Below are 20273 nucleotides of genomic sequence, written 5' to 3'. Positions count from 1 at the left end.
TTGCCTCCCAATGTTAAAGCAACACTCTTAGATAATTGTCTTTATTTTAAGAATCTTTAGAGTTATTTTTTTTTTGTAGATTAACATATCATACAGGAGTTCATTAACTACACATGTAAAATACTTCAATACTGAGCAAAAAGAAAAGTATATTGATGACAAAAGCAAACTTTAAATATACCTTTTCAACTGTTCTTAAAATGATATTTATGAGGAATCATCGATACCGGATTTAAATACCGGTTATCCGAACAAAGGATATTGTGCCATGACTGCTCACGTCTGTATTCTACATTAAATGATGTAGCTAGCTTTCCTATTACATGTCGCTCATGAGGTTCACGCGTTTGGCTAAGTAGATGTCAATATGTAGGACGTTATTATCGGGAGTTATGCCTGAATGAACTTATCATGTGCGTATCAGCGTATGGTTTGTTAGTTTTTTTTTGGCCCTTAGTAGAAAAGTATGCTTGACAAACTGTGCAGGAGAGTTTGTGTCTTTTCATGGTTTACGGATCCAAAGTTCACCTGTTGCACCCGGATTGGCAATGATAAATAGATAACGGAATAGATGGGAATTAGTTCTAACATCTATAGTACTGTATATGGCAATTGACTGTTTTAGTATATAAACAAACAAAGAAATCAAAATAGATACATCTCACATGGAGGTGTACATCAATGATCAGATTAGCCAGGCTATAACACTAGCTAAGGTATGTATTGAAAACAGATTACAATTAGTCAAATGTTGGAGGCAACATATTTATATGGTCTCATCATCATAGCTATTATTACTTTATTTTATGTAATTGTCAAACAAAGAGGATTATATTTACAAGTTTAGACAAACCTAAGTAAATCATCCGCTACTAAAACTTGAAGTCTCTTTTCCTCTCTGAAAATTCACACGGGGTTGTTATATATAGATGCATTAATGAACTTCAAGGCAAACCATAAATGACTCGGTGTTGAAATGTATAATGTGACTCGGTGGAAATAGAAAACAGAGAAGAATAGAAATGTAAACAAAATAAAATTAAATTAAAACAACGAAAAAAGTCAAAATAAATGGTCAGTAAAGGGTTTGACCGGACCGGAGCGGTCCATCCATAGTTTCCCACTACCTTCCTGGATTATGAAATTGCAATTTGCATATTGCATGTCCATTCATGTCATCTGTCCCTCATTTTCTCTATATATATATTTTATGCAAAAATCAATTTCTTCCATAGACCAAAAAAAAATCAAACACCTTTTAGGAGAAGAGATTTTCTTTCCTCGACTAATATACCAACCCCACAAGTATTGTTATCTTGGTCGAGATTTTTCTAAGCAAAATCAAGTGATATCATCTGTTTTTTTTTAATTCATTGAAGCAAAATGAGACGAGGCAATTCAGGAACCGACCATGAACTTGGGATTCTACGGGGAGCCCACTCAGACACTAACTCCGACAACGAAAGCAACGCCAGCGACCGGTCGGCCTTCAGTGGTCCGCTTGGCCGTCCCAAACGCACGTCCAGGAAAAACGCAAGATTCGCTGCGGATCTTCCCACGAGAAGCACCAGCCTCAGCGACGGTGGTGTTGGCCGTGGTGGTGAAGACGATGAGTACGTGGAGATCACGCTAGACATCAGGGACGATTCCGTGGCCGTCCACAGCGTCCAGCAAGCAAGTCCCGGAGGAGGAACTCATGAGGATCCAGAGCTGACACTCCTCACGAAGAAGACGCTTGAAAGCAACCTCAACAACTCCGCCTCACTTTCCTTCTTCCGTAGCACCTCCTCGCGCATCAAGAACGCCTCACGCGAGCTCCGCCGTGTGTTCTCAAGACGGTCTGCCCCCGCTGCGCGACGGTTTGACCGCACGAGCTCCGCCGCCGTCCACGCTCTCAAAGGTCTAAAGTTCATCGCTACCAAAACCGCGGCGTGGCCAGCCGTCGACCAACGGTTCGATAAACTCTCTCTTGACTCCAACGGTCTCTTACTCTCTTCCAAGTTTTGGGAATGCTTAGGTACGTAGCTTAATTAAGCAGTTCTGCTAATTCTATACGTACATGTTTCTATTGTTGTTAATTTTTCATTTTGTGGACGTTCTTTAGGAATGAACAAGGAATCAAAAGACTTCGCGGACCAGCTCTTTAGGGCACTAGCTCGCCGTAATAACATCTCTGGAGATGCAATCACCAAGGAACAGCTCAGACTCTTCTGGGAACAGATCTCAGATGAAAGCTTTGATGCCAAACTCCAAGTCTTCTTTGACATGTAAGCTTTCTCTTATCTTTTTACCTAACCCATTAATATCAACAGTTAATAGATCATTACTATGGTCATTTAAGTATTGGTATTTTCAAAGTTAAACGGTCATCAGGAGCTAAGGACCAATATTATAATTAAATAATTTTAATATATTTTTTAAAAACAATTTTAATCGTTTTATGAAGTTTAGAGCATTCGTAACTAAATAAATGATGTCATTATGTGGTCAGGGTGGACAAAGACGAAGATGGACGAGTAACAGAAGAAGAGGTCGCTGAGGTGAACACCACACACACGATTCAATCTTTTCTCATATTTTCTTTTTATTTTATACGTAATATTCTTAGTAGTGCCCAAAACAAATATACATATTTTTTAGTTGATTATCTTGACAATTTTGTCCACGCGCAAATCCCACTGACTTTATCTGCTGACGTTTACTGTTAACATCACTGACTTCGTTAACTGCATGTGAACACGACAATAATAGATATAGATTAGAGTAGTGTTTCTTACTTTTGTTAAGGTTATTAATTCTAAGACATACTTTTTGGTAATTAATTGCAGATTATTAGTCTTAGTGCTTCAGCCAACCAGCTCTCGAATATTCAAAAGCAGGCCAAAGAATATGCAGCGCTGATAATGGAAGAGCTGGACCCGGACAATGCTGGCTACATCATGGTACGTATGGTCCACCTTAAACCACTCAGTCACTAATGGTATATATCGTAAATTCACCATGTTTAATAGTATTTACTATAGACAACCTGAAAAAAAACCAAGGTTCTAAAAATCCAAAGTGGTCAATGCTGTTGGCGTATAAGTAATCAGTGGCGTCTATTTTACATAAAACACTAGAAATCGGAATATATGAAAAAATATAAAATAACAACCGAAGAACTAGTCAATGCTTAAAAAAAAATTAGTCAATGCTAGATCTTAGTGGGGAAACTAAATGTCGGAGCGTTGTTTAAATATTGGAAAAATCTGTGAAAAATGTTTAAAGATTGATTTTGTAACGCTATGTATTGTAATATTATAGTTAAATAATTGAAATGTGGTGTAACAGATCGAAAACTTGGAAATGCTGCTGTTACAAGCGCCAACCCAGTCGGTAAGGATGGGAGACAGTAGAATACTAAGCCAAATGATAAGCCAGAAATTGAAACCGGCTAAAGAGACCAACCCTCTGGTGAGATGGTCGGAGAAAATCAAATATTTCGTACTTGACAACTGGCAGAGACTCTGGATCATGATGCTATGGCTTGGCATCTGTTTCGGCCTATTCGCTTACAAATTTATTCAGTACCGGAACAAAGCGGCCTATGACGTGATGGGTTATTGCGTTTGTGTCGCCAAAGGAGGCGCAGAGACTCTAAAGTTCAACATGGCTCTCATATTGCTGCCTGTTTGTCGCAACACCATCACTTGGCTAAGGAACAAGACTAAGCTAGGTGTTGTCGTGCCGTTCGATGATAATCTCAACTTCCATAAGGTTATAGCAAGCGGGATTGTGGTCGGCGGTTTGCTCCATGTAGTTGCGCATTTAGCTTGTGATTTCCCGCGTTTACTTGCCGCGGATGAGGATACCTATGAGCCAATGATTCCTTTCTTTGGGGAGCAACCGGAGAGCTATTGGTGGTTCGTGAAGGGTGCGGAAGGTGTGACTGGTATCATAATGGTTGTGTTAATGGCTATAGCTTTTACACTCGCTACGCCTTGGTTCCGTCGTAACAAGCTTAACTTACCTAACTTCCTCAAGAAGCTAACCGGTTTCAATGCCTTTTGGTACTCTCACCATTTGTTCATCATTGTTTATGCTCTTCTCATTGTCCATGGTATCAAGCTCTACCTCACAAAGACTTGGTATCAGAAAACGGTATGCTCTTCAAACCATGATTTATCTGTTTGCTTCACTACAATTATCTCTCTTTTCTGGTTAGTTAATTAATACTTCTTGTTTGTGTAATTACTTCAGACATGGATGTATTTGGCTGTACCAATGCTTCTGTATGCATCAGAGAGGCTGCTTCGTGCCTTAAGATCAAGTATCAAACCGGTTAAGATTCTCAAGGTAAAATATATATATATACATTGACATCAAAATATCATTCCATAACTCAAATTTGAAATAATATAATAAGTCTTAACTGGGGTTCTTAGCTTCGGCTAAGAGACAGTTCTTAGTCTTTCTTAGATTTTAAGAACTGTCTCTTAGCCGAAAAATGTAAAAAAAAATGAAAAAATGTCAAATTATGGGTTAAGAACCCCGGCTAAAAAACCGGATTAATCATGCCAACAGACCAACCAATAAAAATAACGCTCCAATAAAAATAACGCTCGAGTCGAAAATCTAGCGCTTCTAGCTAACAATTCAGTTAAATATAAAACAAATATGAATTTTAACTAAAAACATAAAAACGATATGTTCAATTCATGCTTTATTTTCAACCATTTTAGAAATAGAAAATTTCCTTTTGAACATATTCTAAACATTTGTATGTATGTATCAATAGGTGGCTGTTTATCCGGGTAACGTTTTGTCTCTACACGTGACGAAGCCACAAGGGTTCAAATACAAAAGTGGACAGTACATGTTCGTGAACTGTAGAGCCGTCTCTCCCTTCGAATGGCATCCTTTCTCCATCACATCAGCTCCAGGAGACGACTACCTAAGCGTACACATCCGGACGCTTGGTGACTGGACACGTAAACTCAGGACCGTCTTCTCTGAGGTATGTAAACCTCCCACCGCTGGTAAAAGCGGTCTGCTCAGAGCTGATGGAGGAGACTCCGTTGCGTTCCCAACGGTTCTTATCGACGGTCCCTATGGTGCTCCCGCACAAGACTACAAGAAGTATGACGTGGTACTCCTAGTAGGTCTTGGCATTGGAGCCACGCCGATGATCAGCATCCTTAAGGACATCATCAACAACATGAAAACTGATGCCCACGACAGAGACATCGAGAACAACAATGGTAATGGGAATAGTAAAGGGTTTAGGACGAGGAAGGCTTATTTCTACTGGGTGACTAGAGAGCAAGGATCGTTCGAGTGGTTTAAGGGGATAATGGACGAGGTTGCGGAGCTGGACGAGGAAGGAATCATCGAGCTTCATAATTATTGCACGAGCGTGTACGAGGATGGTGATGCTAGGGTTGCTCTTATTGCCATGCTTCAGTCGTTGCAACACGCTAAGAACGGTGTTGATGTCGTGTCCGGAACACGTGTCAAGTCGCACTTCGCTAAACCTAACTGGAGACAAGTCTACAAGAGGATCGCTGTTCAGCATCCCGACAAACGAATCGGTTAGTAACTAATCTTGACCGCTTTAATTAATCTTGGTACTATGTGATGATATATATGTTAATTACTAGTGTGTTTAAAATAGTTAAACACTGTGAACACAAAAAAAAAAAATTAAATACTAATATGAAATTGATTGCAGGGGTCTTCTATTGTGGGGCACCAGCACCAACTAAGGAACTAAAAAATCTGGCTTTGGATTTCTCTCGAAAGACAACTACCAAGTTTGACTTCCACAAAGAGAACTTCTAATCTCAATTATATAAGTTGGGGGTCAGCTAAGTAGAAAAATAAGACAAGAAACTGCAGATAGATATTAAATTTTAAAATCTATATGAGCTGTATTCTTTCGTTTCTTTTTTTGTTTCCTGCTTATTTTTGTTTATTTTTATGGAACTTAGATTATTGTCAAATTAAGTTTAAGATAATAGAAGCATATATAGTTGCAGATTTAGTATTGTAAACATGTAATTATGGAGTTACTTCAACATTATTTTCTACTCATAATCATATCTTTAACCAGTAAAAGATAAATTTGATTTTGATTTTGGATACTCTTTTTTTTTTGTCAATGACTCCTCTCGACCAGGGGCGGATCCACGCACATAATGGGTGTGGCACGTGCCACATACTCAACAATATAAACTCTTTGTGTAACTACATACATTATGAAAATATTTTCCATTTTTACCTTTGTTTGTGTGTTACCTAAACTATTATTTCTTCTTATAACTGTTTTTCTTTTCTTTTATTTTGTATTAATTTCTTCATATATATAATTTATTTAAATTTGCTCAACCAATTATTTTTATTCAGTTTGTTTTTAACAATTAGGCTAAAAAAAATTAATCACTTTGTCACAATTTTTTTTCCTTTTACCTTTATTTTTGTGTTACCTAAACTATTTTTCTCTTTTAACTTTCTTTTTATTCTTTCAAATTTTAAACACTTTTAATCACTTTGTCACAAAAAAAATTTTTTTACCTATGTTTCTGTGTTACCTAAACTATTATTTTTTTCTATAATTGTTTTTATTTTCTTTTATTGAATATAGTTTGTTATATACAATTTATTTAACATTTACTTAAACAACTATTTTAAGTTTCTTTTAGAAATTAGACTAATATTTAAAAAACTAAACTTTATGCTGATTTATTATGTGCAATATATTATTTATTTGATTCACTAAATTAATATATAATTTTTTTAAAAATTAATATAAATGTTCAAAAATTAATATAATTTAAAAATATATATTATTTATTTTAGTTTATTAAAATATATTATATATTGTGCCCCATATTGTATCATTTTCTAGATCCGCCCCTGCTCTCGACACACTTACTGGAAATTACAGCATGACAGTCTGGATTATTTTACCCATTTTTTTATGCATTTTGCGTTTGGTCTTCATGTTTAATTTGCAAAAATATTTGTCATAAACATTATATTTACAATGGAAAGTTATATTATTACTTTTTTGCCAAAACTGAGTTTATATTATCAAAGTGGGATACAACACCAACGGATGAAGTTACTATATGTGGTTAACTAGGCCGCCGGACAACAAACTATCCGTGGAAACAAGATCCCACAAAGAGGAAGCATTAGCCCAAAAGAATACAGACCAGGACGCTTACAACAACAACTTTAAACTAAGCAACTAACTTCCAAACAACCAATGATAAACTACACTTACAGACATGTCTGACTTCTAGAGAATCCATGAAACTACTTAACGGGAATGCCCTCGGCCATACCACCGATAAACCACTTCCTCCTAGCACAACGAGGAAACACCTCCAGAACCAAGTAACAAGAACTTCATAAACCGGCAAGAGAGAATCACTTTGATTCCACTAATCACTCCCGAAATCGGCTGAGCGGTGGTTAGCGATGGGCATACAGATATTCTATTCAGTTTTGGATAGAAATCATTCGGTTCCGTATAATCGGATAAATTATTTTTATACCCAATAAGTATTTATGAGATTTCGGTTTTGTTCTGGTTTGGTTTCGGGTACCTTTTTGATAAATGAATCAAATATTTGTCTACAAAATATATTAGTTAACGTGTTAATCTAATTGGTCTAGTGGTTACACACTTAGAAATTCGCCAATCCAACCAGAGTTCGAGTCAATAAAATGCTAGTTTTATAAGTATTTACTGTATTTTAATATGTAAATATCATATATATATATATAACTATATAAAATAGTACATAATAGATAACATGGTTTGTGGTAATAATGTTCTCACTCTTCCTGTCCAACCCGGGTTCGAGTGGTGTTTATGACATTTTACCTTATATTTGAAAGTTGAAACTTATTTTTTCGGATATTCGGGTACCCATTTGGTTCTCAGTTCAGTTCTGGTTCAGTTATCATGATATATAAATATAAGAACCATTCTGGTATTTGAGGGGTACGATCTGGTTTCAGTTTCGGATAATTTGTTTCGGTTGTTCTCACTATTTCTGTCCAATCCGGATTCGAGTGGAGTTTATGACATTTACATTATATTTAAAAGTTGAAACTTATTTTTTCGGATATTCGGGTATCTAGATATTCGGTTCTCGGTTTGGTTTTGGTTCCAGTTCGGTTATTCGGATATAGAAATATAGGAACCATTCGGATATTTGAGGGTATCGGTTTCGAATAATTCATTTCGGTTCCGGTTCGATATTTCGATTTTGGTTTTTTTGCCCAGGGCTAGTGGTGGTTGTTACTTGTTCTAGACTTCTAGGAGGAGAATGCCGCTTGTTTTGTCTTGAGTAGTAGCGTGTCAACGAGCACTACCCACGGGACTTAGACAATTCTTGTTTCAACGCCGTTTACTGGGGCCACACCCACCAAAACCCGCGTTCGATTTCTTGCATGTCGGAATGATACAGGGATATTGTTTAATAACAAACTTTTTCTCCCTTTCAATTTCTTTCTGTGTATTAGAAGTGTACCACATTTTCAATTTGTCATATTGATATAGCTTTCCCATCACAATCACTTCATACTACTACCAACTTCAAGCATTTATCAACTATATCATTTAAGAATACAATCACTTCACAGTACAATAAACTTTAAACATTTATCAACCATATCATTTAAAAATACGTATCCTCACGGACCTCTCATGTTAGTTGATAATCTCGAAATCCACCAACTCCAACGTCTTGTGATTCGGCACATGTTCTTAAATCCACATAGATGATTAGTGACCTCCACAACCAAAAAAAGTCACAAAGAACGAGAAAAATGAGCATTTAAATCCTCAGCTATTTGAAATGAGCAAGTTTAATATCAAATTATTATTTGCATGATTTTATTCCCTAACTAATAGTTGACTTGGTAAATTGGTAATTAAAAAGTCAATCGTTAAGTCATAAACGACTCTCACTAGTTTTATATCAAGAGTTATTAGGTTCCCCAACCAATATTTCGATTGTTTGCTAACGATGTTAATTTTTTTTTTAAAAAAAAATTCTCAATAGTTTGATTAGAATTTAGAGTTTAGGATTTAGTATTTTGCTAACGATGTTAAAAAAATTTAATTTTTTTGTAACAACTACTATTTTTATTTATTTTTTTATCTTTTTATTTTAAAAACATAATATAACTTGACAATATTTTGTTTTCTTTTTAAAAAGATGTTGATATGAAATAATACAATCCTATTGGCTGGTGAACCTAGAAGTTCACCCCCTAGGGTGAACCCAAGAATAAGTCTTATATCGACTATCCTCGTCACTGAACTTGAAAAGCTCGAAATCCCCAAATTCAAACCTTTATTTTGAGTGAAGACAATTTCCGGTAGTATTTGTTTTTGTGATTGGGCCGGATTAGCTCTCTTATCATCTTTTGTAGTCACTGGAAATCGTCTTCACTCAAAATTAGGGGTTTAATTTAGAAATTTAGAGTTTTTAAAGTTTAATTATAAAAACTAACGAGAATTGTTTACGACTTAACGGTTGATTTTTGTAGTCACTAATTTGTCAAGTTAACTATTAGTTGGGAAATAAAATCGTGCAAGTAATAGTTCCGTATTAAACTTGGTAAGCTCAAATAGTTGAAAATTTAAATGTCATTTTCCCCACAAGGAACTACAAATCTGTTACACTAAAAAAAACTTAATCCAACACTAGGCCATATTTTCCACACTGATTTATGTTGGCCCATTAACCTTTCATCAAGGCCACCTCCAAAATCTTATTCCACAAACGGATCGTTATAAGCACCTCCTAAGCCCAAGTTTCCGTCGTTTCTACCACACGACGGAGAAAAATATCAATTACGATGCATGACAGTCTGACATATGCGTCATGCTCATGCATCATTACTTCCTTGGGTTTGAGATTGATATGCTAGGACAAGGAAAGCCAAACAAACAGAGTGGCAGTTTCTAACCAATGGTGTATCATTTCGGCACTACCACTACAAAAAAAAGAGTGTATAACATCATTTATTTTATATAATTGTATCATTTATAAGTGATGTAAGATAATTTTGCATCACTTAAGAGCATCCGCATCGCGGTTAATTTGGGCCGTCTCTTTATATTTTTTTGATTAAAAAAATATAAAAAAAGGAAGAAAGCGGAGGAGACGAGTGTTTCGTTGGCTCGTGAAGAAACGTCTGTTGGTGGACGCGTGTCAACAAGGGAGTGGGTGGAAGTTCGGTTACGCGTTAAACACGTTTGAAACTTGACTTTCTCTCTCTCTCTCGAATCCTCTCGACTTGGCGATTTCTATGGCGAATCTGTCTCTCTCTCTCTCTCAAATCCTCGCGACTCATTCTGATCGGTTGTTATGTGTTGGTTCTCGTCGAATCTGGGGCACGGTGGGTCTCTTCGACGGCGAAGGAGCTTTCCCGCGGTAGCTCGGCTCTAATCAAAAGGTAGTGATAGGAGATCATATTGTTTTTGATCATGCATGTGATCGATTATTGTTTAACTTGTTCTGATCGGCTTATTTACTTTATATTTTGTTTGTTCGGTTCGAATTGGCGAGCTATGTGGCGACGGAGCTCTCCTCGACAAGGCCGTCTCTGTCCTCGTCAGCGACGGAGCTCTCCTCGACGGCACCGTCTCTGTCCTCGACGGTGATGAAGCTGTCTCTCGGTGGTGACAGAGCTCTCTCACTTTTCCTTCTCCTCAAATCAAAGGTAAAGTTTCTGTTGTTCCTCAAAGTCTTAAATATTTTAAATTTTCATGGATCAAATTGAATTTATTAGTAAGATTGTTTCAATATAGATGGATTGATCTAACTTGATTTGTTAAAAGTTACTGATGAAATCGTTTTTAATAAGTTCTGAGTAGTACTTTGTTTGTTTGTGTTCCTCAAAGTCATTGATGAAGTTTTTACGTCTTGTTTGTGTGTTTGTGTCAGAGTGCGTGGCTCGAAGGTACAAGAAGAAAGAACCGCGAACGAGAGGAGTGCAAAGCAGAGCAATACAGGTAAATGTCTACTCCTTTCGAATTTATTGAGTGCTTTAATGTTGAGTTAGGTAGTTAATGGTTGGGTTAGTAATAAATAGGTGTAATGGCTAGGTTGATGGTTAGATAGAAAACGTGATGAAGTGTGATGAATGTGTTTGGTTGATGTCAAGTCCATTTAATAGTTTCTTCCCTTTAAAATAGCGTTCTTTGCTTTCTCTCTTCTGGCATCAACATTGCTTCTTCTTGTCTTCCTTCTATCTGTTGTACTCTCTTCTTTTTTCCTTTCTTTCTGTGACATTCTTGGGGATGGATTCCAATCCATACCGGCATGGTAGTAACTTTGTTGATCTCCTTACGAGTCAACAAAGCGTCTTTAGTTTAGTTGAAGAAACTGTCCCTGAAGACACTCCTGCTGAGCGTAAGGAACGCCGGATGTGGACGCCTGTAGAAGATATGGTGCTCATCAGCTCCTGGCTCAACACAAGCAAGGATCCAGTAGTGGGAAATGAGCAACGGTCTGGGGCATTCTGGAATAGGATCGCCGCTTACTTTGCGGCAAGTCCCAAGATTGCAGCCACTGAACACCGAGAATCAACTCATTGCAAGCAGCGTTGGCACAAGATAAATGATCAAGTCAACAAGTTCTGTAGGGCTTTCGAAGCAGCAACCAGACAGAAGACAAGTGGGCAAAACGAGAATGATGTTCTCAACAGAGCTCATGAAATCTTCTTCACCAACCACCGAAAAAAATTTATTCTTGAGCACGCTTGGAAGGAGCTTCGGAATGATCAAAAATGGTGTGCCACTGTTACATCTAAAAACGAAGGAAGCGGTAAAAGGAGGAAGTTAGACGAGGGTTCACAGTCTGAGACTTCACACGCTGTTGAGGAGGAGCGTCCCCCGGGTGTTAAGGCAGCAAAAGGGAAGAACAAGAATGTCAAGGGGGAGGAAAGGCTGTCACAGTTTCAGACTATGTGGGAAATAAAACAAAAAGACTTGGTCTACAAGGACAGGCTATCAAAAAATCGGATACTTGACCGTTTACTTGCAAAGCAAGAGTCCTTAGATGAGGTCGAAAATGCTGTTGTGAAAAAGCTCCTAGCTGAGTTGTTGAACTAGTTTAAGTATGGGTTTAAGAGTTTGTGTTGAACTAGCTTAGTTGAACTAGTTTAAGTATGGGCTTAAGTTTGGGTTTAAGTCTTTGTTCACGTTGATTTTATCTTGTTGTTGTTCCTCTGTTGTATGTTGGTAACGTGATAATATAAAAACGTGTTGTTGTTTCACTTGTTGTTGTTGTTTCACTTGTTGTTGTTTCACGTGTTTCACTTGTTGTTGTTTCACGTGAATTTATGTTGTTATTTCTTTCTTGGCAGACTAGAGCATTGAGTCACGGAGGGTGAGTGAAGAGAAGACAAGAGAGTTCGTCACGGACACTCATGTCACGGAGCGTGAGTGAAGAAAAGACAAGAGAGATAGTGAGTCACGGACACTCATGTCAAGTTGTATCACATTTTGTCTTGTATTATTTTAACATAACTCATGTCACGGACACAAGTTTTCAAAGGGTGTATAAATGAAACTTTATAAACACAAGTTCTCAAGTTCTTCCTTCACAAGTTTTCAAACTTCTTCTATCTCTTTTATAAACACTTAATCACTTTCTTCCTTCACAAGTTCTTCTAAATCTCTCACTTTATAAACACTTCAACACTTAATCAATTTCTTCCTTCACGTTAAACTCTTAATCACTCTCTATATAAACTCTTTTTAATCACGTTAATGGCTTCTTCTTCTTCTCACAACACTTTCGATGACGCTTTTGATGATACATTTGATGATACATTTGATGAGCTATTTGATCAACATTTTGATCAAGCATTTGAGGATTTTACCATTCAAGCAAATCAAGAAGAACGAAGAAAAAAAAGAAAAAAACGAGCTTATATTGAAAGACATCGTGAAGAAGGGCATAATCGTTTATGGAACGATTATTTCAGTCAAACTCCAACGTATCCTCCTTTATTATTCCGACGACGTTTTAGAATGAACAAGCCATTGTTCATGAATATTGTGGATCGACTCTCCAACGAAGTTCAATATTTTCGGGAAACAAAAGATGGTCTCGGAAGGAACAGTCTCTCTCCACTTCAAAAGTGTACCGCCGCCATTCGTGTCTTGGCATATGGTTCTGCAGCTGATACCGTCGACGAATACCTCCGGCTCGGTGAAACAACAACTCGGTTATGTGTAGAAAATTTTGTGGAAGGAATAATAAATTTGTTCGGCGAAGAATACCTAAGAAAACCAACACCAGCTGATCTTCAACGTCTACTTGATATTGGAGAGTATCGTGGCTTTCCCGGAATGATAGGAAGCATCGATTGTATGCATTGGGAGTGGAAGAATTGTCCCACCGCTTGGAAAGGGCAATATGCTCGTGGTTCGGGTAAACCAACAATCGTTTTAGAGGCGGTTGCTTCATATGATCTCTGGATATGGCATGCGTTTTTTGGACCTCCAGGTACATTAAATGATATCAATGTTCTTGATCGTTCACCAGTTTTTGATGACATAATAAATGGTCAAGCTCCGAAAGTCACTTTCTCTGTCAACGGACATCAGTATAATATGGCTTACTATCTCACCGATGGTATTTATCCGAAATGGTCAACTTTTATCCAATCTATTCGTATACCACAAGGGCCGCAAGCAGTTTTATTTGCTCAGCATCAAAAAGCTGCCCGAAAAGATGTAGAGCGGGCTTTTGGAGTCTTACAAGCTCGCTTTGGCATTGTTAAAAATCCAGCGAGGAGTTGGGATAAAGTCAAAATTGGGAAGATTATGAGAGCATGTATCATACTCCATAATATGATCGTCGAAAACGAAAGAGACGGTTACACTCAATTTGATGTTCGAGGGTTCCAACAAGGAGAAGACCAAGGAAGTTCACATGTTGATCTCACGTATTCTACAGATATCCCTTCAAATATCGCAAATATGATGGGTGTTCGAACAAGAATTCGTGATACACAAAAGCATCAACAACTGAAAGATGATTTGGTTGAACACATATGGCGTAGATTTGGAGGTGGTGAAGACAACAATTGATCTCTGATGCTTATTTCAAATAATTCTCGTTCATTTTAATAATCTTTGTTTTCATGTTTTTAATTTAAAATCTATGTTTAATATGTTGTCTTTTATTTACTAATAAATATAAGTTTTTAAATAAATATTCAATATTGTTTTATTTTCAAGAACTCTAAAGCAAGAGACTTGCAATGCAGACATTAAAATCTCAAGGTTCTTGACAAAGTCTCTTTAACATCTTTATGCCTTAAATATTATTAATTTTATCTCAAGAGACCCTTAATGAGGTTGTGGGATAAGGATGCTCTAAATAAATGACTCTAAAAGTGGTGATGCAGATAATTTACATCATTTTATTATTAATTGATGCTAAAATATCAAATATTTACATCACTTATTCTAAATAACATCCATATATATCAATTACAAAAAACTGATGCTAACATTTATATCGGTTACTTAAATGATTTTAATATTAATATAGGATTAATCTTTAATTTTTATATAATTTATAAATAATTTATTAATATCATTTAAAATAATTTAAAATTCTGTTATTGTTTGTTATTATTTGTAAATAATCGATATTTATGTAAGTAAATAAATAAATCATAATATTTTTCATTAATTATTTTAAGTGAATATACAATATGTCGAAGAAGAAAAAACAAAAAAAAACTTAGAGAAGTCTCCAAAAATAAGAACAAAAAGGAGAAGATGAATACATAAACAAAAACTGTAAAACAATTAAACATAATCCGCCTTGAGGGTTTTTCGATCAATATTTTTCTTCATGGTCTTTATATTCCCTCGTCCGTGGCTTCTTCAAACTGATAACCACTCCTGTAGAAACCACAGAAAAATAATATGATGATGACTTTTGCAACAATCAAAGAAAAGAAAGATTGCACAAACTGTTACTGTTGATTAACCTTAACGATGTTGTAGCATGCATCATACTCACATCTGCAGATTCGAGAAAATACTAAACCAGCTTAGCAGTGTGTATTATTCAGAAGATCCAAAACAGAATATGATTAAACCAAAAAAAAAACAATTACATTTTGAACTCACAGATCGAGAAAGAGACGAAGAGTTACTGCTGCAGTCTGAAAATTGATTGGAATTAATGGATCATTCAGTAAAGAACAAGACTCGTATAAGAAATTGAGAAGGAGAACTGATGAATGAGTATCTTCTGATAAGAGAATGTGCTTAATTAGTTGAGATAAAACAGTTATAAAGAATAATATTCAAATAATTAGCCGCAAACAAATCGCAACCACTTCTCTTATTCTTGTTTTCACTTTTTTGAAGTTTAAGCAAAAACATTATTGACGGATATTAAGAAAAAGTAGCATCATTTTTACTGTAGTGATGTTAAATGAAAATATAGTTAGATAATTTTTGTTGGCATCAGTTTTTATTGATAGAAATTTTGTATTATTTTGTTAAGTGATGTTAACCAAAAAAAAACTAAATCCATCAATTATTTAACTGATATAAATTTATAAAGCAACATCAGTTTCGTAAAAGTGATACAAATTAATATAAATTATATCATTTTTATTGAATTGATGGTAAATTGATTAATATAACATCAGTTATCATAACTGATTTTGAATCATATATATTTGTTTCATTTATAAATAAGTAATGTAAAATAATATCAATTATTTTTGTGATACAATTTAAGTGATACAATTCACACTTTTTTTTGTAGTGTACGATTTGAGCTGTGGGGCTTAATTTTGGGTTATGCGATGCATATTGATGTGGAGACTGAACTGTTCTGTCTTCGAGATGGACTGCTTGGACTTGCTGGACGGCATCCGCTACTGTGCTTGAAGATATTCATTAAATGAGAGAGAGGTCTCCAGTTATGTCATGTCTTTCAATTTAAATTCGTGAAATAGTCTTAAACAGATTGCTTGTGTGGGTTGCGTAGGCGTAGGGATTTAGTTTTTTTCTTCTTCTTTCTTTTGTTGGCTACTCAATTCTAGACTGGCTTGTAATTCCTGATTTTTTTTAGTTTTGATAACTTGAGTTTCTTGACCACAAAAAACCATAAACCATGATGTATATAAACTTGTCCGAAAAACAAGTTAAATTAATAAACATAAATCTGAATTCAGAGTGACGTAGGTAGACCAAGAAAACAAACATACACATCATGATATATAACTGCTGAGTTGAGTAAATGAAATGAAGGGCCAATAATATTTAAGTTAAGACCTTGGGTATGTGAAGCCAAATAGGAAAAGAAGAAGAGTAATGTCTTATATTGTAACACATCAAAGATCTTAGACATATATAACCTCGAGGAGAAAACACATTGCAAAACAGATCTTCTTTCACCCTAGCTTGATAACTAAAAAAACATTAATAGATCATAATATTTGATCCTAGCAAATAAGAGGCACGGAGGATTTATGATCAAGAACACACAATATTATTTTTTTTCTTCATATCTGTGTGGCAACATGCATGTGTAAGTAAATAGATATGAGTTTTAAGTGCCTCGGGCTAGCATTTCCTGATACCTCTTGAATGACAAGAGTTTTTGAAGCTTCATCTGCTTATGAAACCTTGAAATGAAGAGATCTGCGACATGGTCGATCTCATCTTCTAGCTTGAAACTTCCTCCTTCTTCTTCCTTCGAGCTCCTCACCATATCTATCACAGAATTTCCTTGACATTCCTCCAACTCCTCAAAATCCTCCTCTCCTTCGAACAACTTGTGGGTCATATCAGGATACTTGTCGTTTTCCTCCTGTACTTCGTAACTCTCATGGTTAGCCACTGTGGATACCCCATTATTGTAGAGGATTATAGCCTTGCTCTCGTCTTCGTCGTGGTCGTTGTCTTGGTCTTGATCTGCATGACCTAGGAGGTTGTGGATCTTGTTGGAAATTGAGCGGAACCCTAGCTTCTTGTCTTTCACGAGGGACAACATGAGGAGTCTTGTTTTGAAGGCACTCGTGATCTGTTTCATAAATGCCTTAACTTTCTTCATTTTTTTCTTTGTAATAGCTATAAGCTTTAACAAAGATTGATAATGGTGTTTCGTTTACGGTGAATAGTAATATATAAGATGATGTTGCTTACTTAGAATGGAAAAGAACATTGGTGGTGAGAGCCTTGAAGGGTTTATATAGGAGTGCACTCAAAAGGTTACGGTCAAGGTCACGAGTGGCATAATGAGTCTTATCGTATTGTTTAATTAACGGCTATATGGTTTACTTAATGGAGGAGTAATCTCCCCACAGTTCGACACGTGGTGATAGACCATTTGATGTAGTGGATCACTTGCTTTTTTATGTAACCTTTATGGCTTTATGTCACGTTCCTTCATCCAATTGCATCGTGCCTGCAATCGAAGAACGTATGCATTTGAAATGTCTTTTATCTGTTAAAAGAATCTCGAGATATTAATTTCATGTTAACCTGGCTTTATAAATGTAACCTAACGGGTTACTTTGGCGATGAGTAGGGAAGGTTCTTTCTTATGAAGTATCAGACCCACTTTAAAAATTAAAAATGAATATAAATGTTTGTTATCTTTCTATTAGAATTCATGTTCTTTACGTCATAATATGGTATATATCATATATGAAGCTAGTTGAAAAAAATGGTATGAAGCTGGCTCCAACTAATCGTCTAGCTAACTAGGAGAGACTTTCAGATGTGTAATATATGATGCCGATATTTTGAAGTGTGTTAATAAGTTAAATAAACTTTTAGGAGGTTTTGTAAAAAAATCGTATACAATATAATATGCCACTGCTTAAAACACTCTTGAATATTTGTTTTCACGTCTACTTCATTCATTGGTTTTCATAATGCATCAATAATAAAGAATAAATTCAAATATATAAAAAATAACGAAGTTAAACATTTAAAATGTTGCTAAGAAGTGCCAAATTAGGCTAATTACTGCGTTTAGTAACAAAATTGATATTAAATCAAATCCACAAGGAGTCTAAAACCATTATCCACTTGTCAATTTAAAGATTTGATCATTGTTAACGACTTTGTTTATTAAATGTGATTAACTTTACCTACGACAGCAACTTGACAACTAAACTAGCAAAAAAGTGTCATTTGTTAACCCCCCAAAAAAGAAGTTTCATCCAATCTGTGAAAAGAAATATCAGAATATGAAAGATGCTTCGTTAAAGTTACAGACCGCTTAAGAGATCCAGCGGCGACGTAAATTCATTGTACTTCACTACTTCTTCTTTTAAAACCGCTTTCACAATTACTTTTTCTATTTTCTTTCTTTCTATGTAAAGATATTCTTTATCAATTAGAAACCAGAGAAGAAAACAAAGAAGAGAGGTGGACACTGAATGCATGTGATGGTTTTGTATATTATTGCAAAAGTGTTTACGCACTTACTTGACTGGGTCTCACATTTCAAGGCGCCGCGAAATTCCTTGCTCATAATATTTAAAGCTTTATAAGATTCCTTGCGCTAGATTTCTAGATATTTTAGACATTATACTTTGTCTTGTCGTTTATCAAACATTAGTTAAAGTGTGATTCCAAATTCAAACCTCACACTCAATAAAGATGTTTAGAGGAAATGTTTACTTTTCTTAGTTATCACCAAGGTATTTGCTTCGGTCAGCAGTTTGAATCTCGATGTCGTGAGGGTAAAAATTCAAGTGTTCCAGTCTTTCGGCTCAAAGGGATTAGGGTCAAAAGGCTCAATATCTCTTGGCACATTAAAAAAAAGGCATTAAGATTGTTGAATCTGAGGTTTGAATTTTTGGAAACAGACCCATTAGATGCGTTACCACCACAGGGTCCAAAAAGGCCTACGAGAACATTGTTAAACAGAAGCTGATCGAACGGAGTTCAAATCAGATATCACTCATCTGCCTGCGGACGACATAACAGCTTAACTTCTTAAAGGCAAGTGTGCGAGTTTCTTCAAGTCATAGCAACATCACAGTGCTTTGACATACGCCATTCAAAAGTAAGTGATAAACTTTCTTCACACTTAGCAATGGCTATTTATTCAACCGCATGACAAAACCAACATGCAATACAATGAACAGGAAACAAGACAAGTGAAGCACAGCCTTTGATTTGATTTAAAGTAAAAGAAAGCAAAGGATTAATAACTCAACTTGTAGTTTCATGTCTTCAAAATCTTACACATAAGAAAATTAAAAAAACGTCACAAGAACAATAACAACAACTGAATATCACAGCAGCATTTTAGAAAAGATGATGATTTCACTTTTTCCTGAAAGAGCATCCCTCAGTGAGTCTGGCTTTACCACCGGTGGGCTGGCACAGAACAGTCTGACAGTTTCCACACACAACAACTGTTTGAGAGTGGCTGAACACAGTTGTTCTGCAACATTAAATAAACACCACAAAGCAATGCGTTACCAAAGTGTGTAATCTTATTCATATTACTACTTATTTTCAAACGATGGAACAATCTTTTGTCAATCAATTGAAATAAATAGACATGTTTATTTCATGTCACTACTTGGCAGATTCTTCCTACTATTATAATACTAAAATCCATTTTCAACATTAAAATCAACAATCTCCTACAGAAGAATCAGTGAGGAGAATGTTAGAAAACTCACATGTTGAAGCATCCCTGGCACTTGACGTCCTGCAAACATCAAACGGAAAATAAGACTTAACTGCATCGCATCAAATCTTGTCTTAGGGAGGGATAAAAAAGTACCATGAAGAAGGAGTTAGGAGATTGCACGAGACGCTTGAGCTTGTGCTTTCTCTTCTCCAGCTCAGCTGGAGGGTTGAGGAGATCGATGTCATTTTGGAGAACCTGAGAGAGCCACACAGATCCAAACAAAACTCAGAAATTCATGAGGAACAAGAAGATCAATAAAGGAGAAACTAAGCCAGGAAACTCCACCATGGTTGCTTGTGGAAATGCGGCGAAGACGACTTGCTGAAACCCTAAACGGAGGATGCAGCCTACGATGCGGCTGCGTAGGGAAATTTTAAGGACTATTTATATGTCTGTGTGTGCAAAACATTGGGCCCAATAGACGGAGCCCATTTACATATTGCGTGGAGCTAAAGTTTTTACAAATTGGGTTTTCTTCCGACTTCTCCGGTTTTTATTTCAGTAAGGATTGGTTTAGTTTGTTCAATTTCGGTTCAATTTTCTAAGATTATGAAGGTT

At 36.0% G+C, this 20273-nt stretch overlaps 5 protein-coding genes and 1 long non-coding RNA gene across 6 annotated transcripts; 3 read left to right on the top strand and 3 right to left on the bottom strand.

Moving 5' to 3' along the window:
* The first annotated feature begins 1202 nt into the window (after positions 1–1202).
* LOC106408214 (respiratory burst oxidase homolog protein D) lies at positions 1203–6113 on the top strand. The gene is made up of 8 exons (XM_013849025.3): positions 1203–2017; positions 2105–2267; positions 2492–2540; positions 2829–2942; positions 3331–4140; positions 4240–4335; positions 4778–5570; positions 5711–6113. Exons 1-8 carry the CDS (start codon positions 1384–1386, stop codon positions 5818–5820), a joined length of 2769 nt encoding a protein of 922 aa, XP_013704479.2. The 5' UTR covers positions 1203–1383; the 3' UTR covers positions 5821–6113.
* Positions 6114–10433: 4320 nt separating this feature from the next.
* On the top strand, positions 10434–14565 carry LOC111198934 (putative nuclease HARBI1). The gene is made up of 3 exons (XM_048735296.1): positions 10434–10728; positions 10953–11020; positions 12376–14565. The coding sequence occupies exon 3, from the start codon at positions 12782–12784 to the stop codon at positions 14108–14110; it is 1329 nt and encodes a 442-aa protein (XP_048591253.1). The 5' UTR covers positions 10434–10728; positions 10953–11020; positions 12376–12781; the 3' UTR covers positions 14111–14565.
* On the top strand, positions 11309–12121 carry LOC111214418 (glutathione S-transferase T3-like). Its single transcript, XM_048781676.1, has one exon. The coding sequence runs from the start codon at positions 11309–11311 to the stop codon at positions 12119–12121; it is 813 nt and encodes a 270-aa protein (XP_048637633.1).
* Positions 14566–14771: 206 nt separating the features above from the next.
* On the bottom strand, positions 14772–15448 carry LOC111198704. The gene is made up of 3 exons (XR_002652878.2): positions 15154–15448; positions 15025–15058; positions 14772–14935 (listed from the first exon to the last, which is right to left on the bottom strand). It is a non-coding gene; the product is annotated as an uncharacterized LOC111198704 (long non-coding RNA).
* Positions 15449–16349: 901 nt separating this feature from the next.
* Positions 16350–17224, bottom strand: BNAC07G49270D. Its single transcript, XM_013791935.3, has one exon. The coding sequence runs from the start codon at positions 17106–17108 to the stop codon at positions 16605–16607; it is 504 nt and encodes a 167-aa protein (XP_013647389.2). The 5' UTR covers positions 17109–17224; the 3' UTR covers positions 16350–16604.
* Positions 17225–19200: 1976 nt separating this feature from the next.
* LOC106348959 (40S ribosomal protein S27-2) lies at positions 19201–20115 on the bottom strand. The gene is made up of 4 exons (XM_013788803.3): positions 20001–20115; positions 19809–19910; positions 19705–19733; positions 19201–19460 (listed from the first exon to the last, which is right to left on the bottom strand). The coding sequence occupies exons 1-4, from the start codon at positions 20001–20003 to the stop codon at positions 19340–19342; spliced, it is 255 nt and encodes an 84-aa protein (XP_013644257.1). The 5' UTR covers positions 20004–20115; the 3' UTR covers positions 19201–19339.
* Between the last annotated feature and the right edge of the window lie 158 nt (positions 20116–20273).

The sequence above is a fragment of the Brassica napus genome, chromosome A6, assembly GCF_020379485.1.
Source record: "Brassica napus cultivar Da-Ae chromosome A6, Da-Ae, whole genome shotgun sequence".
NCBI lineage: Eukaryota > Viridiplantae > Streptophyta > Magnoliopsida > Brassicales > Brassicaceae > Brassica > Brassica napus.
The sequence above is the reverse complement of the archived record's forward strand: the minus strand, read 5'-3'. Positions and strand labels throughout refer to the sequence as shown.